The sequence below is a fragment of the Hirundo rustica genome, chromosome 2, assembly GCF_015227805.2.
Source record: "Hirundo rustica isolate bHirRus1 chromosome 2, bHirRus1.pri.v3, whole genome shotgun sequence".
Classification (NCBI taxonomy): domain Eukaryota; kingdom Metazoa; phylum Chordata; class Aves; order Passeriformes; family Hirundinidae; genus Hirundo; species Hirundo rustica.
This window is the reverse complement of record NC_053451.1, coordinates 105,833,763-105,849,589: the sequence shown is the minus strand read 5'-3', so window position 1 is coordinate 105,849,589 and position 15,827 is coordinate 105,833,763. Positions and strand designations below refer to the sequence as shown.

The 15,827-nt window shown below is 39.4% G+C and overlaps 1 protein-coding gene across 1 annotated transcript in view; it reads right to left on the bottom strand.

Moving 5' to 3' along the window:
* PDK3 (pyruvate dehydrogenase kinase 3) overlaps positions 1-15,827 on the bottom strand; it is a 50,313-nt gene that overhangs the window by 1,965 nt on the left and 32,521 nt on the right. Inside the window, exons 4-10 of the mRNA XM_040056292.2 lie at positions 15,450-15,634; positions 13,293-13,382; positions 10,044-10,121; positions 7,903-7,979; positions 6,592-6,693; positions 5,886-5,996; positions 825-938 (exon numbers count right to left, since the gene is read on the bottom strand). Of these exons, the coding sequence (XP_039912226.1) occupies positions 825-938; positions 5,886-5,996; positions 6,592-6,693; positions 7,903-7,979; positions 10,044-10,121; positions 13,293-13,382; positions 15,450-15,634 (757 nt within the window). The remainder of the gene's footprint in view (positions 1-824; positions 939-5,885; positions 5,997-6,591; positions 6,694-7,902; positions 7,980-10,043; positions 10,122-13,292; positions 13,383-15,449; positions 15,635-15,827) is intronic.

The following is a 15,827-nucleotide window of genomic DNA, read 5'->3' as shown; positions in this document are numbered from 1 at the left end:
GGAATGGTGTCTACACAAGTAGCAAGAAAAAGGTTTTTGGTCAGAAATATTTTAGTGAGATTTGTTACTGACATAGAGCAGACAGCTACTCCAACATTTCCCTTCCCCAATGCATTTGGGCTCTGCCAGCACACTGACCTGTAGGGGCTGACCCAGTGCAGTGCCCTGTGCCACTGTCTTCCTCTGAGAAAGGCCAGAGGAAGAAGGAGGCCGTTTTCCTCCACACACACATGCAGAGGGATCAAACCCATCAGAAGCAGAGGAGTCCACAACTCCCTTGCTACATACAGCAAGGCACAGGGACAGTGCAAAGCCAACAACCTACATGAGCTACACACTGTTCTGTTAAACTCCCTGAGGGAATCAGTGTCAGCCTTTAGCCCCTGAGTAGCCTGGGCTTTCCCAGAAAATGACAACAGGACCAATACAGTCTATTGCATCAAGAACTGCACAGAATTGAACATATTTACTGGCCAGGAGTTGGCTAATGGTCTTCTCATTTCTACTGTGGCCAAAACTTAGAATCAAAAAGCATCAACCAAAATTATCTCTCATCACAGTTCTTGGAAGATTCACGACTTACGACAGATTAACAAAACACAACAATCCAACACAAGGACTGAAAAAAACAAATCAAAGCAAATGAACTAGTATTACTGCCAGATTAATATATATATAACCTTGGGGTTTAGGATTTTATGTAACTGATTTAGGTAAAAATGTCAAAGATAGAAAAAAATGTCAAAACAAGCTGAAGAGTGAAAAGAACCTGCTAAAACCAATCTGCACTGCATTACTAGTTTATAAAAGGGTGAAATATATACCTTCAAATAAATAACAGCATCTGAACCCACGCCTTCCATTGAGTAGAGTTTAAGGTCACCTTGAAAGTACCTTGCATACAGACGAGAAATTGGCAATCCATAGCCAAACCCAGCCTGCAAAAACAAGAGAACAAAAGGAAAAACATGATGAAAAGTTAAAAAAATGCAACAGATCTCTGCATTAATTTACAAAAGAGAGGATGTCTAAATTTGCATCAAATTATTTTTGAAGCTTTCCTTTATTTCTCAGCTTATACTCTAAATCTATATTTCAGCCTTTTGAGCAAACTCCTTTTTGCCTGTGGACTAGTTTTTACTACAAAAAGGGCTGACTCCTTTGCTAGAACTCCCTTTGTATTTTCTCAGAGGCAGGTAGGTGCAGCATACCACACATGCTGCCTGCAACCAGCAAAGCAAAGAAATGCTCTACACAGCTTCCTCGCTGTGGTGACCACTGCTGAAGTACTGCATCCTTTCTTTGGTAGAAATCAGTTTTGACAGCGTATTTTTTCTCCCCCAAACCTATGATTATTATCTCAAATGTCTCCACACTTAGGAGACTACACAAAAAAGCCAGAGACAACTCTGGTTTACTTCTTCTAGGTCACACTATTAAGTGACTGCTGATGCCAAAGTGCCAGAGATCAGCAGAGTCCTGCAGAGGAACACAGACTAATACAAGGCAAATTACTCTCTCTGTTTGACAAGAGATCAGGATTCCACAGCACTGAAGCATCTCCTGAGGACTGAGACACAGTACAGTCCACACCATTTTCAAAGCATAATGGACTTGATGGGTACGAAGTTTAGATTTTAAATTGACAAAACTAATATTCATAACCATGCCTGCAACAAAATCAATCACTTGGCACCTCTTCCAACCCTCTCTTGTATGAAAAGTTGTAAGAAAACCCTCCAAGTCTCTCTCACTGGAGCCAGGGAATAAGATTTTTCTCAACACATGACTCTTTTCAGAAGAGAGACCACAGTGGTCGGTTATGCAACCAAGTCCCACCTCAATTTTTCAGGACTATCCAGTGCAATAAAGGAACTATTCCAAACAGACAAGCATTTGGAAAAAAAACCTCAAACACATACAAGTCAAGGTAGTATGGGTGGATTATGAAAAAAATTAGACACTTGAAGCTTTCAGAAAACCAATAAATTCATTCCACAATAATATTTCTACAAAAGCAACCTGACATAAAAGTGATAAACATGCCCTGAATTTTATAAACAAAGGCCTAAAATCATACCAAAAAAAAAAAAAAAAAGCTAAGAAGAAGGATTTGCAAGCATTATGTACAGTTAATATGTGGTATCACTTTATAGAAAATCCCTTGAGGGAAAAGTGAACATTAAAGAACTTGTACTACGGTATCCATCACAAATTCTCTTGTTGTCATCTACTATGATATCTTTTGGCCTTTTTTGCCTTGTTTTTACAGAATTCTAAATTTAGTACTAAATTGGTTCATTCAGTTCTGAGCAAAATAAGAAACAGAAGTGCCAAATATGTCCTTTTCACACACTGTTTGTCATAGTTATTAGCATCCATTAACAGAGTTAAAACAGTTGCTTAGCTGCACTTTTTCCAACGTCATGTTTTAAATTTCTCCAAGAGACATTTCATCTCCCACTAGAGATATATGCGTCACTTTCAAACACCTGGCCTTGAAACTTCAAAGATTTCTTTCTTAACCTCTAAAAAATTGATTTGACTGTCTTACAAAGAACTAAAAATTGTCAAAAGCTGACTTCCTTTTCTGAAGATTGGACAATAAATACATTAGAGAAATTATAAAGCACAGCAACCAAAAGGCAACTTGTGGACAGTCCATACCCCAAGGACCAGCTCAAGTAAAGGGCAGTATCAAACAATACTGAAAACACTTTATACTTTCCTCACTCCAGAACAACCCCTCCTTAAAACCCTATTTCTGTTTGTCTCCCGTTCCTTTATGTTCTGTGCTAGCTCACATCATTATTTCATACAGTCCTCTTTCAAACATTTCCTGTCAGCCTCTGTGTGCACTGCCTTTAGGGCGCTTCCCAAATCAGGTAACTTACAATAGATACAGAGACAAGATACCCCACATGAGTACCTTGTTAATCCTGGCCTTGCAAAGGGTCTAATTTGCAAAAGATAATTAACAAGAGGTGTTTCCTACCCAGATCTGTGCTTGACCTAGAGGACAGAATAGTCCATGACAGCACATCTGTCTTGAGAAAGAAAAGCTCCTTAGAGCAAATTTATCATTAAATGTTATGGTATGCATTAAACAAATAGGAAGTTAATACATTGCTGCATTACTAGCATCGCCAGAATTAAATTACAACTAATTTAAGCCATGTTTCTCCTGCTATAAACAAATGATGTTAGAGAGAAAACCGTTAAATTCCCTAAGAAAACCTACTATCATTAAGCATGACCATGTGTTTTAATGTGTACTCCATGTGCAGTGCAGATGAACCCAAGACCTGCTAGAATCTGAATGCTGCCATGGTAACAAGGTTTCTCAGCACTATTTAAACATTTGCAATGACAGGGAGAAAAAATTTTCCCCAATCAACAGAAGGGTACCTCTCTTCCACTGCCCAAATCCATGAATGTTTCATAAACTAGACATGGGATCATATCACAAGGGGAAGAAATGTCAGAACAGAAAAATATGTCTATTTACACTGCACCCCAGCCTAGCTTAGAATATTACCTAAGTCAAGGATGACACAATACCAACCTTCTGCAGCACTCTCATTCTTTAGTGGTTTGGTCTTTGGCACTAAACAATAAAGAAACTCCTTCTGCATGGGCACCAAAGAGGATTTATGTGGAACCTTTCTGCTGAAGGATTTTTATCTCCAGACTGACATACAAAGAACTGTGTAATTGCTTTTCTAACTGCGTCTGGGCCATAACACATAACTTGTCAAACTTCACTGCTAAGTCCTTGTTCCTGTTAGTGGCAAGATAATGCACAGACTTAGAGTTTGTGAGTTTTTTCTTTCTGCACACATATATAAATAACAGAGCTGAACAGCTTTTTTCAGCATTCAGCCTTGTACAGGCATTGGTCAGACTCACAAGAGAGGAGATCCTTTGTAGGTTTGACTACAGTGGCATAGGCTGGGAAAGGAAAATAAAGCCCAAAATAATGGGATACAGAAGAAAAATAACATGGATAAATGCCACAGAATCAAAGTAAGCAGTTTTGAAGATGAGGAAGTAAACACAGCAATGCACTGCTAAAGATGCACTGAAAAAAGGAAAAAAAAATAGTGTCAGTCCTAAGATGAGCACATTTTACAATCAGAGCTACAAAGGAAGAGACAGTTTAATAGTGAATACAACCGGTAATCAAGGTCTAAGTTTATCCTGAGAACAAGTTTCAGGAAATCCTTGTAGACTGATACAGTAAATTGCTGATCAAAAGCGAGACAGAACAAAGGCAGATTATGCATCAAGAGAAATTCTACCATTTGTGACAAAGAAAAAAAGCTTCTATTTGAATTAAGGCCTGCTCCCTCTCACTCACCACGTTTTGAAGATTTTCTATGAAAAAGCAGAAGTTTGAGACTGAGATGTGCTGTAGAGATAAGAGCTGTGACTCTTACACAGGACTGGGTTTCACACCTCCCACAGTGCAAAGGGTAAATGCACTGCCATGCCACAATGGACCCACTGTGGACCAAGGCAGCACCATAAAGACTGTCTGCTCATAAGCTAAGAGGAAATTTATTACCTCTGAGTCACTCTGAACTGATTTTACCCTCAGTTTACTGTTAAATATTTATATCCAAAATCCTCACGTGGACAAGAGGGAACAGCCCCAAGTTGTGCCAGGGAGGTTCAGGCTGGACACCAGGAAGAATTTCTTCACTGAAAGGATTGTCAAGAATTGAAACTGGCTGGCCAAGGAAGCACTGGAGTCAGTCACCATCCCTGGAAACGTCCAGGAAACAACTGGACATGGCACTTAGTCCTGTGGTTTAATTCACATGGTGCTGTTTGGTCAAAGGTTGGACTCCATTTTGGGAAGTCTCTTCCATTCCTAAGGATCCTGTGATTCCATACTCTGTCCCACATTCTATTATCCATCTGAAGGCACTTGCACAGAAATATCAGTAGGGGAGAAAAAAACCAGCCACTTAGGAACATGCCAGATGAGAACGCTCCTAAGCAGGGAAAGGAAATTTCTTAAAGAATCGACTTCTCAACAGGCTTAGAGATAAACAGAAGCAACAGAGATGAGAAGAGGCAAAACACAGTATCTGTATTTATCCACTTACTGAAAACCAGTCAAGTGGAACAGCAGCTATACTACTTTTATCACCAGCCAATATGCAACTTAGTAAAACAATTTAGAAATAGTATTTTGGTATTTTTCTAAAATAATGCTTGCTAAAAGAATTGACATATTCAACATTGAAATAATTTCCTTGCCTAAATGAAACTGTGGGGAATTATTTTTTATTTGAAATATGGCTCTAATGCATCTCAGAAAGGAGTATCACATAAGATATTTCCAATTAAATAGGAATATACCAAATATGCTCACACCATGTGAAGGTTCAGGAATGTTTTTTCATGTGTTTTACAGTCCACAACTTACAGAAAAATGAACTTCAAGCTCCAGCATAAGCTTGTGCATTACCAGAAGGTGCTACTCGAGTGCTCAGCAGTGTGGTCCACCTTTTTAATCCGTTTATGATAGAAACTTAGATTAACAGTAATTTATACACCAAAGAGGAGCTCATTAGGTAATTCACCTGCTCAGTAATACAGCACTAAAGATCCTGCCCATTAACCTGTGAAAACACTATGCTTATGCAGGTTTTTTATGCTTGTTTCCAAGAATGTAATGTCGAGACAAAGTAATTTTCTATTCCATAGACTAAGTGATGATAACAGAATTCATTTTCTCCTGTTCTACCTGGATAGACTTGCTAATGATAAACCATTTTCTCAATGGAAAACCTGATCCAGCAGATTGCCGTGAAGGGAAATGGAAAATCAGAGTGGTGCAAAGGGACATTTAAATACATATTGCAATTGCTTACCAAAGGCACAGCCCTCGAGGGCTCCAGACTGGGCCTGGGTGCTGTTGAGTACATGTAGTTAAACAATCTGTCTATTTTTCTTAGAGGTACACCTCCACCTTGGTCACTTATCTAAGGAATGAAAATTGAAGAGTTTTAAACATTAGGTTCAGACAAAAACCCATAAAACATCAAGAAGCATTATCTAAATACTTTAGAAATACTAAAGGAGCAGTTAGGGACTTTGGGGCTGTCTGGTTTGGAGAAAAGAAGGCTGGAAGAGACCTTGCCATGGTCTACAGCTTCCTGAGGAGGGGAACTGGGGAGGGAGGTGCTGCTCTCATCTCCCTGGATCCCCTGATGGGACACGTGGGAATGGTTCAAAGCTGCAACATCAGGGGAGGTTTAGAGTGGACATCAGGAAGCATTTCTGTATGGGAAAGGCAGAACAGGTTTCCTGGAGAGATGGTCAATGGCCCAAGCCTGTCAGTGACCAAGATGCATTTGGACACTTCCCCTAATATACGTGCTTTGACTACTGGTCAGCCCTGAAGTGGTCAGGCAGTTGGACAAGATGTTCCTTGTAGGTCCTTCCCAATTGAAAATATTCTGTTCTAATGAATATGAAGCAGGTGATACAAAAATTAATTTGCTTTTTCAAATTAAAGGTCATACTACTCTAAAGCTAGCAGGTTTGCAAGCTGTGTATTATTTTTTAGGCATTTACCTTAATAGATAGATCTTCTTTCCCCAAAGTGACTAAGGTTTTGATCGATGGATAGGCTTCTTTCTTACCTTCATGCAGTTCCACTGTAGCTCTCATTGAATTCTGAAGATAAAAGAAAATACAGTCTCTTTGATTCTAACTTTAACATATAAGCTTTTTGTGGCAAGTTGGAACTTGAATTTATTTTGCAGCATCTACTCTGTCCTACAGTTGTGTACAAGATAGAAAAGGCTGCATTTAACACAAGTTCAAGAGTCATCTACTCAATGAATTGCCCAGTTAAATCTTTACATTACAACTTGTTATACATAACTTTTACTTATTTGATATAGTCAGAGAAAAGAAAGCAAGACTTTTTTTTTTTTTCCTGTGTGAAATCAAGTAAATATATCCACAGGATGAGAACATCCTTCACCGCCATCATGCACCACACCAACAGTGATTTTCACCACAGAAAGCTAGTTTTGATTTTCTCAGCCTGGGTCACAGTGTTTAAGTTACCATCTGTTAATCCAACTTCATATTAACAGAATTTCTACTTCCAGTCCCTCCCAGTTTTTTACAGCTACAACTTACTGGCTTCAGCTTGTTTCATGACTTGTACCAAAAAGATACTCACATGTACTGTACAAATTCTAATCTGTTGTGCCCCAAAACTAACGTTACAAATGCCAAAATGGGAGAAGACTTAAATGAACATAGTTGGCAAATGTCAGAAATCAAACTCCAAAAACCAGTACTTAGAAAAAGTTTCTCTCTGGCCAAATACAAGTTTTCTCCTCAATTTCTGGTGCTCAACTGCACCACTTAGAGACCTACTCTGTTCTTTCCAACCATGTAACAGCTCTCACGTGTTCCATTTTCACTCTTGTTCCAATTATTCAGAAAACACAAAACCAAAACAAAGCATGTCATCTAGTCTATTCAAAGATACAGGGCCTGTTTTCACAATAAAGACACTGATCCTAACCAGTCCTCAAATATGTAATAAAGAAGCAAGCTCATAAGAACTGCAAGGTTATGAATATTCCACCACTGCAAAACTAGACTGTCATGAGTGTTCAAAGTTAATCAAAAAAAATACAAAAGCACAACAGGGGAAGTGGGAAACCAGGCAGTTTTCATGTACACAGGGTCGTAAGAGAGGGGTTTAAGTCTGGCTTTTACACAAGTGAAGAGCGTTGGAAACTTAAGAGTAGGCTTAAGAAAGGGAAACTGAAATAGCATTTAAGAGCTGTAACTGAAAGGAATCTCAGTTTCAACAGTAATAGGGTCACAAGACCCTCACAAATATTAACAAGTGCAACCCACCTTGAATAATTCAAATAACATATGAAACAGATGAGAAGGTACATAGACTACTTGAATAGGCTTGTTTGGAGCTTTAGCTAAAAAAAAAAGGAGAAATAAAAATGTCAAATAATTTTTGTTCAAAATAGTATTTCATAGTATAGCCCTTTACCAGAATAACACGAACATGTAGGCACAGACAAGTATGTAAGCATGTTCTCATTTTCCCAGTGCATTTGTTCCATGAAGTAAAAACATAAATTTTCATCACTGCTATCACCTGAAAGAACACATTATAATTACAATCTTCAAATCCATCCAGTCAGCAGACTTTGTTTAGATACAAAGCTTCACTAAGCAGTGGTTGGTTTCATACAACAGTGTATGTTAACCAAGAAAACTTTCCTGCTTTAAGTGGGAAACTTTCACATGCTCACATACTATTTAAGCACAGTATTTGCTGCACAAAAAGATTCTTAAACGAAAGAAAAACCCACTGTTTAAATATTCTAAAAACAACTACATATTTTCCCTTCATTAAAACACACAAAATGTAAGTATTCATAAAAATTTTCAAATATACTTCAAACAATATCACAGCTTCCATATTCCAATCCATCACTGAATTGTTGGTCCTCTGCTGTCCCACTGTGAGCGTTTCAGCAAGAGGTGTATGGCTTGGCACAGCTCTGAATGCCAGAGTGCTCACTGATTGATTGGGCAGGAAATAATACAGCTGCATTTAATAGATTCCAGGACAGTTTTGGGGCTGAAGATGAAGTCATCCCTGAACATTAAATATCTACCGGCATTAAATTATGCAGTCACAGAATTGAGTCAGACTGAGCAGCAGCTCAGACTGAAGGGAAGAATCGAACTGTCTGCTTCATAAATTCCAGGAAGACAAAAATATGCACAAAGAACATGACTGGAGTCAACTTCATTCCTTTTGGCACTGAGGGCTGCTAATAATCCCAGTCATTATTTTAAGTGACACCGTAGTGAAAACTCCTAGGAAAAGGAGAAGAGCAAAACAATGCTCTGCAAGGCAACTTGATACTTTATTCTGTTAATTCTGTCAGTCCACACTCCCATTCCCTTACGCTTCACCAAAACCAAGGCAAACTGGTTTGACTCACAGAGACAGAATGAGTTACTGTTACTCTTGAGAGGTAATTTGCAAAGTTGCTTTCCTCATATTGATAATAAGCTGATTTAAAGGAAACAGGTAATTCGTTGGATCTTTTCACTTATGCCTTCAGATGAATTTTGCATTGATGGATTCCTCTGCTACAACACTCAGTATTTTTATCTCTAGAATCACTTGGTTTAAAAGGGGAAGGTCAGATCCTTCGGTTTTGGGAGAGGTGGGTGGCAATGCATCATTGCTGACATTATCACATTGTGTAGAGAAATATTTCTACACTACTCAGTAGCACTTTGAGCAACACATATTCCATGTATCACACTCTCACATTGAGTGTTACCTATTTCTGAGACTTTTGTAATTCTTCTACTGAAGTTTGGAACCATCTTAGTCTAACATTTGGCTGCTGTTCAAAATGAGGGAAAGGCTCACTCAGGAATTTTTTTTTTTAACTAAAAAAAAAATAAGCTCCCTTTTATCCATAAAATAATGAACAAAAAGCAGTCAATATGCTGATAAGGCCTGTCTCATCAGTTTTGTGTCATCCAATTTTCATCTCTGCAATCAACTTGAAATAGATTTTCCCATGAGAAGTTTATGATAGGATTTAAAGCATAGACTACCTAATAAAAATTCCAATTTTGCCATCTTACACAGAAGGGCTCACCACTGTGTTGAGAGTGCCAGTGGAATTCATGGGTTTATAAGCATACTTTGGAATGAAAGAAGTTTCAGTTCTGTTAGAAGATTAGAAGGGAGGCAGATTTCCTTCTCAGTTATGAGGAGTCTTGGTTTATTTTCTTTAAAGTCACTGTGAATTTTGCAGATAGAACTCTGCATTCAGCATAAATAAGTGCACATCATGATAAACTATAATTCAGGTGCCCATGTAGACACATTTGAGCAAAAGTAACAGCATAATTCAAATTATAACTTACAATTAATTAACAAAAGTAGAAATCACAGGTACCAGAAATGCATTTTCTTACATCAGTTAAATTAATTGCATAATTACCATTGAATTCTTCAACTTCCAGATCAGGTGCTACTGTATAGTACTGTTCACATAACATCTTAGCTGTTTCATAAGCATCTACAAAACAACAGAATAAACATTGATTTATCAAAATCTTCTAGCAACGACCAGCAGTGTTCATCCTCCCTGTGAAAGACCAGAAACAGAACGCTCACTTTGAGCTCTAGTTTACAAACGTGAAGCTGGTATCCAATCTAATCCCATTTTTTTTTCTGTACACTCATAGCCCAGTTATCAGGAAAGGGAAAACTCTATCTAAAGCTCTACAAAGAAAAGCACAATACTGGAGAGAAGCTGTTTTTCTTCTTTGTGAGGGGCTTGAAAACCAGAAGAATATAATCTCACGTTGACAATAAAATGTACTTTTTAATTTCCTGATCACAATTAAATACTTGTTCTTTCCATCTCAAATGAAAAAGGATGACAATTGCAGCCATAAATTCAGGTTTTCCAAACACAATACTGTTTACAATACTTAATTTTCACGGTATTTTGGGGGAAAAGCTGGATAAGATTTTTCATTCCTTCCCACTGAACCAAAAATTACTCCCCCTGAAAACAGCTCCCCATAGCCCAAACCAGGTTTTATGTATTGTTGAAACTCGGGTAGAAAGTTTAAGTTACCCTTTGTCACTAGTGGTGCCTCCTAAGGCTCAACACTGGGCCCAGAATTGTTTAACAGATCCATCAGTGAGTTGCAGGAAGGGGCAGAGGCCTCCTCAGCGAGGTCACTGATGCTCAGAGCTGGGAGCGTGGCTGATACCCCCGAGAGCTGTGCACCCTTCAGAGGGGCCTTGACAGGCTGCAGGGACGGGCAGAGGAACGGCCTGAGATCCAGCCCAGGCAAATGCAGGCTCCTGCAGCGGGGAAGGACAAGGCCAGGCACCAGCACGGGCTGGGGCCGACCGGCTGGGGCAGCTCTGCAGAGAAGGGCCTGGGGCTCCTGGTGCACAATGAGCTGTCCATGAGCCAGCAGTGCCCTGGGGCCGAGAGGGCCAAAGGGATCCTGGGGTGCACTAGGGAGAGCGTTGCCAGCAGGGCAGGGAGGTGATCCTGCCCCTCTGCTCAGCCCAGGTGAGAGGAGTGTATCTGCAGTGCTGTGCCTTGCCCCAGGACAAGAGACACCTGGAGATCCTGGAGTGCATCCAGTGGAGCACAACAAATATGATTAATGGACTGGAGCATCTCTCTTACAAAGAGAGACTGAGGGAGTTGAGCCTGTTCAGCCCTGAGAAAAGAAAACTGAGAGGGAAGCCCATCACTGTTTAAAAGTAGGGAAGGTGCCAAGAGGGATGGAGCTTTTTGGAGACTCTTTTCTGTGATGCTGAGCAATAGGACCAGAGACAGAAACTGATGCACAGGAAGTTCCAGCTGTACATGAGGAAGAATTTCTTCCCTGTGCAGTGACCAAGCACTGGCACAGATTGCCCAGAGAGGCTGTGGAATCTCCTTCACTGGAGATGTTCAAGAACCACCTGGGCACAATCCTGTGCCATGTGCTCTGGGATGGCCCTGCTTGAACAGGGAGGGAGGCTGGACCACATGATTTGCTCTGCTCCCTTCCAACCTGACCCATTCTGTAATTCTGTATTTGAAAGATTTCTTACTGGTTTCTTAGAAAATCTGGTCTGAGTGCAGTCTAACATTTCATCTTCCTCTAAAAGCCAACTCTTTGACAGAGTCCTAAGACTGTGGAAGAGACCATGAAGTTCATGGTGTGGGTGGAGATTTAATACCAATAACGGTGAGTGATCTGTTGGTAAATCTAAAATCCTGGCTCCAGGAAAAACCCTGAATTCAATGTCAGCTCAAAAGTCTTATTGCAGGACAGTCAGCAAGATAGAGATAGCCACCTCAGGCAGCACAGACAACACCTGGTGTAGCTGCTTGAAGCGAGAAGTGGCTGTTTAAGTCATTTCTTCATTGTTTGAAGGGCATACAGGGCTTATAGCTGCCACATACAGTACCAAAATCAACATTTTAACTGATGAACTGCTCCGAATGCTGCCTGTGAACCAGAACATTTGGGAGCTAGCACAGCATACAGAACATAAATTAGACCCTGCACCAATTCTACAAGGAAAAGGCCTCGATCACCTTGACTCCCTGACAGGACTATGCAGCCCCTTTCTTCAAGGACATTTACTTTCTTTGAAAGGCAACACTTGACACTGTTTTCTATGCCCTTGCTTGGTCAGTGTTGTGTATGATCTATTTTAGCTACTTGCTTGAAAACTGGATTTAGCACCTTCTGACACTGTGCACTCCCCTGTCAAGGCAGCAACTGCAAATCTGATGATCAAAATTGATTCAAATATTGCTAATTAGAAGGCAAAGCTAAATAAACAACATGGCTGTAACATATAAAATGCTGAGGTCAAAGTGGAATAAGGTCAATCAAAAGAAAAAAAAGCTGCTGAAAAAGGCCACCCTAGGAGTCAAGAAAAGCTAGGAAAAAAGCTGTAAGAGAGCTGTAAAAAGCATTACAAAGTGAGCTACCATACAGGTCAGACTTTGAGATAAAGAAAGGTTTCCCTCTCACTTCACCAAAGGCTGAGAGAAAGTGAGGGGAAGAAACACATTCTTCCCCCTTTGCAGCTGCACAAACAGCAGCAAAGGACAGAGCCTGGAACTCTCCCCTCCAGCAAAACCTGCATTTGCAAATAGATACACCCAGCGTGTGAACCTTCCATGGAGAAGTTCTTGAAGCACACATGCCTCATGCCTCCTTGCTAACATTCTGAAAGCATGTAACCATTAACAACAAAGAGCAAACAGAACTTCCAGTGTGACTGTGCCAGATCAGTCAGGTACAACCATCCCATCCATGTCTTCTGCAGGAGACACAACAAGCTGTGGTATGATCAGATGACAGAGGAAAGTGGAGTTTCACTGGCATATCTGTACACCTGAGGACATTTTACTGAAAGGCCTAGCTAAACAAAAATGGAAATTTCACTTACTCTCAGTTTTCTGTAATACCAGCATGTGATACAAAAGCAGTACATGAGAACCTGCTTCTAAGTATTTCAGGAAGAAAACATCTGAACTTTAACAAAACATTTAGACACTTCATCTGATATTTAAAAGTACACATTAAAGCTATTAAAAATCAAATTGTTTTCTTAGTTCTGTTAACAGACCCAAAGTTTCTCTCTTCTCACTAAAATATTTCTGAATATTTTAAGCTGGGGGATTTCAGTAACAAAAATATCAATTTCACCTTACCTTTTACCACCTCTGCCACATCACAATTAGGATCAATACTTCCAATATGTTTGGGATGAGCGGGATTAATATCTCCACCAAACAGAAGTGCTAAAATAAAAAAGAAATGGTAGTAAATTATTTATTACCCTTGGGGCAGGCCAGAAAGTTTGAATCTGATGGTATCTGAGATTTACTGGATACTGCATCATTTTGTAAAAAGGTACTCCAGCAAATTGCCAGAATCCTGATTTAAGAAGATTATTTGTCTAACTGCTCATCTTCCCTCTTTTTTTTTTTTTTTTTTTTTTTTACTTTTCAGGTTTTACAGTCAAGACCAGTTAAAACAGAATTCATGATTTGGGAGAATTAAGGTGAAAACCTGCATTTCAAAGCAGATTATCAGAATTAGATAAAATTAAAATGTGAAACACTTCATTCATACTGTTACGCCAGAACAGAAGCACTCACAACAATGAAAACATTACAGCAAAAAGGACTGTGGAATTGTAAGGCATTACTAAAAGCCTTTTACACTCACCCAAGCTGCAGTTTCACAGAGGTCTCACTCACTCACCTTTCTCCCTGGATCTCAGCAGTATGATCCCCACTCCCTGTTTGTGCAAGGGTCTGGTACTCACCAGACCCTTCATCAAGAGTTTAAACAAGACTCTCAAAGAGGTAGAAAGGCTTTGTACTTCATTTCAGGAGTGATTTTCTGCCATTTTAGCAAGTTAGTGAGCTCTGACATGAAGTGGGTGCAGCATGAGGTAAGCAGAAGTCTAGATCTGAAAGCTTTTCCTACCTGGGCACAGCAAGCTCACACACTGGGCACTGTGTCCTGCAGAACAGTGCTGTAGGAAACAGTCTGCCAGGAATGTAGGAACAGAAATGCAAACTATGTAAAAACCTGTGTTTGCATTCTGCTTCCCAGTTATCTTTTTCTTCAGTGCTTCAAGACTAATACTTGCCATCACAGACAGACCACTAACACTGCTAACACACAGACATCACACAACGTTAACTAAACTTTAAGCATCTACAAGCAGGTTTAAGCTCCAACCAGCAAAAGAGGAGGAGCCATAGGGAAAACCAGTTCAGTTCAATGAAGCAAGTTTAATATTTTAGAATTAGTGCAAATTATGCTAGCACTCAGCCCAAGAATCCTATTAGGACAATGTTTGTACTCTATTACTAGAACTCTTCCATGAAAGCCTTTTAACTTGGTTTTATGTCTGTCATTTTTCTGCCCAGGTACAATAAAAGCAAAAGCTGTACATTTATCTCATTTTGTATGCTTTGCCACATTCAAGTTATCTGTACACACACAGCAAGGCATTTGTTAGTCACATGATACTAGAAAGACACAACTTGTAGTAAAACACCTCCTACTCCAGCATCCACATTATCTGTAGTGTACAACAATTTCTAAGAGCTGAGGAAAGAAGAATACTGAGCAGAAAATGAATCTCTAGAGCTAAAAGGCACAAGACACACTAAAACAGATCAGAAGACTGTCCTTAACTTTACTCAGATCACTTTCTGCATGGTTGCACATACTGGTTAATAGGAGCTGTGCAAGTAACTCCCTTCACTCTGTAATATGAATATAGAAAATTGAGTTTATTAGTAACAACAAATGAAACAGAACCTAGTGACAAGGGATGACTAATTCCAGCATTTAGCCATAAACAGGAAATAGGAAGTTAGGAGAGACAAGAGGTATAATTTAAAAATTCAGTTAGAAATACTCAACCTTTTTAGAAGGCAAGAAAGTCTAGGTAACTTGCTGGAAAAAACAATATGTATAGTACCTAACCTACTGAAAATTTACAGCATCTTGGCAATTCATTATGAAATAAATATGAGCTCTATGAACTATGTTGAAAGCTTTGTGAACAGGAAGATACAGCTACTCTACTACTGCCTAAAAATACTTCATGTATCACTTCACAAGCCAGCTTAGCCAACAAGACTAAAAAGCAACAGCCACACTAACAAAGGCTGACAATTCTAAAAGAAAGCACACTGGTGTTTTGGATTCATTTCTGATCATTGCCAAATACCAAGTACCAAATTAACCAGTTGCCAGCACATCCTTTGCCATAATTAGCTTCATCTTCAGGTTTACAAGCAATAACTACTGAGTTTTCAAAGAAGAGAAAAGCAATTACTTACTGTGTTGGTTAATAAGCATACGGAAAGAGATGCGGTTGGTGTAGAATCTATCTAGAAAATACTGGATGTTACTGCTTACAAATGGATCAAAGCCATATTTTTCCTTGTATTCAATCACCCCTTGTGCCATTGTTGGAACCACGTCATTGTGTCTGTTCCTGACTTTAATTAAAACATCTAAAAAGCTGGAGAAAGCAAAATTAGAAACCGATTGTTAGAAATAAAATTTAAACTCAACAACAGCATAACCATATTATCTGTTTACTATGCCTCCCAGTCAATAACAAAATACCAGGGGGAAAATACAAAAATGCAGTACCTTAACAAGCCTATTTAAAGAGAAGTATTTGACCAACCTATCACTCACAAGACCTGTGA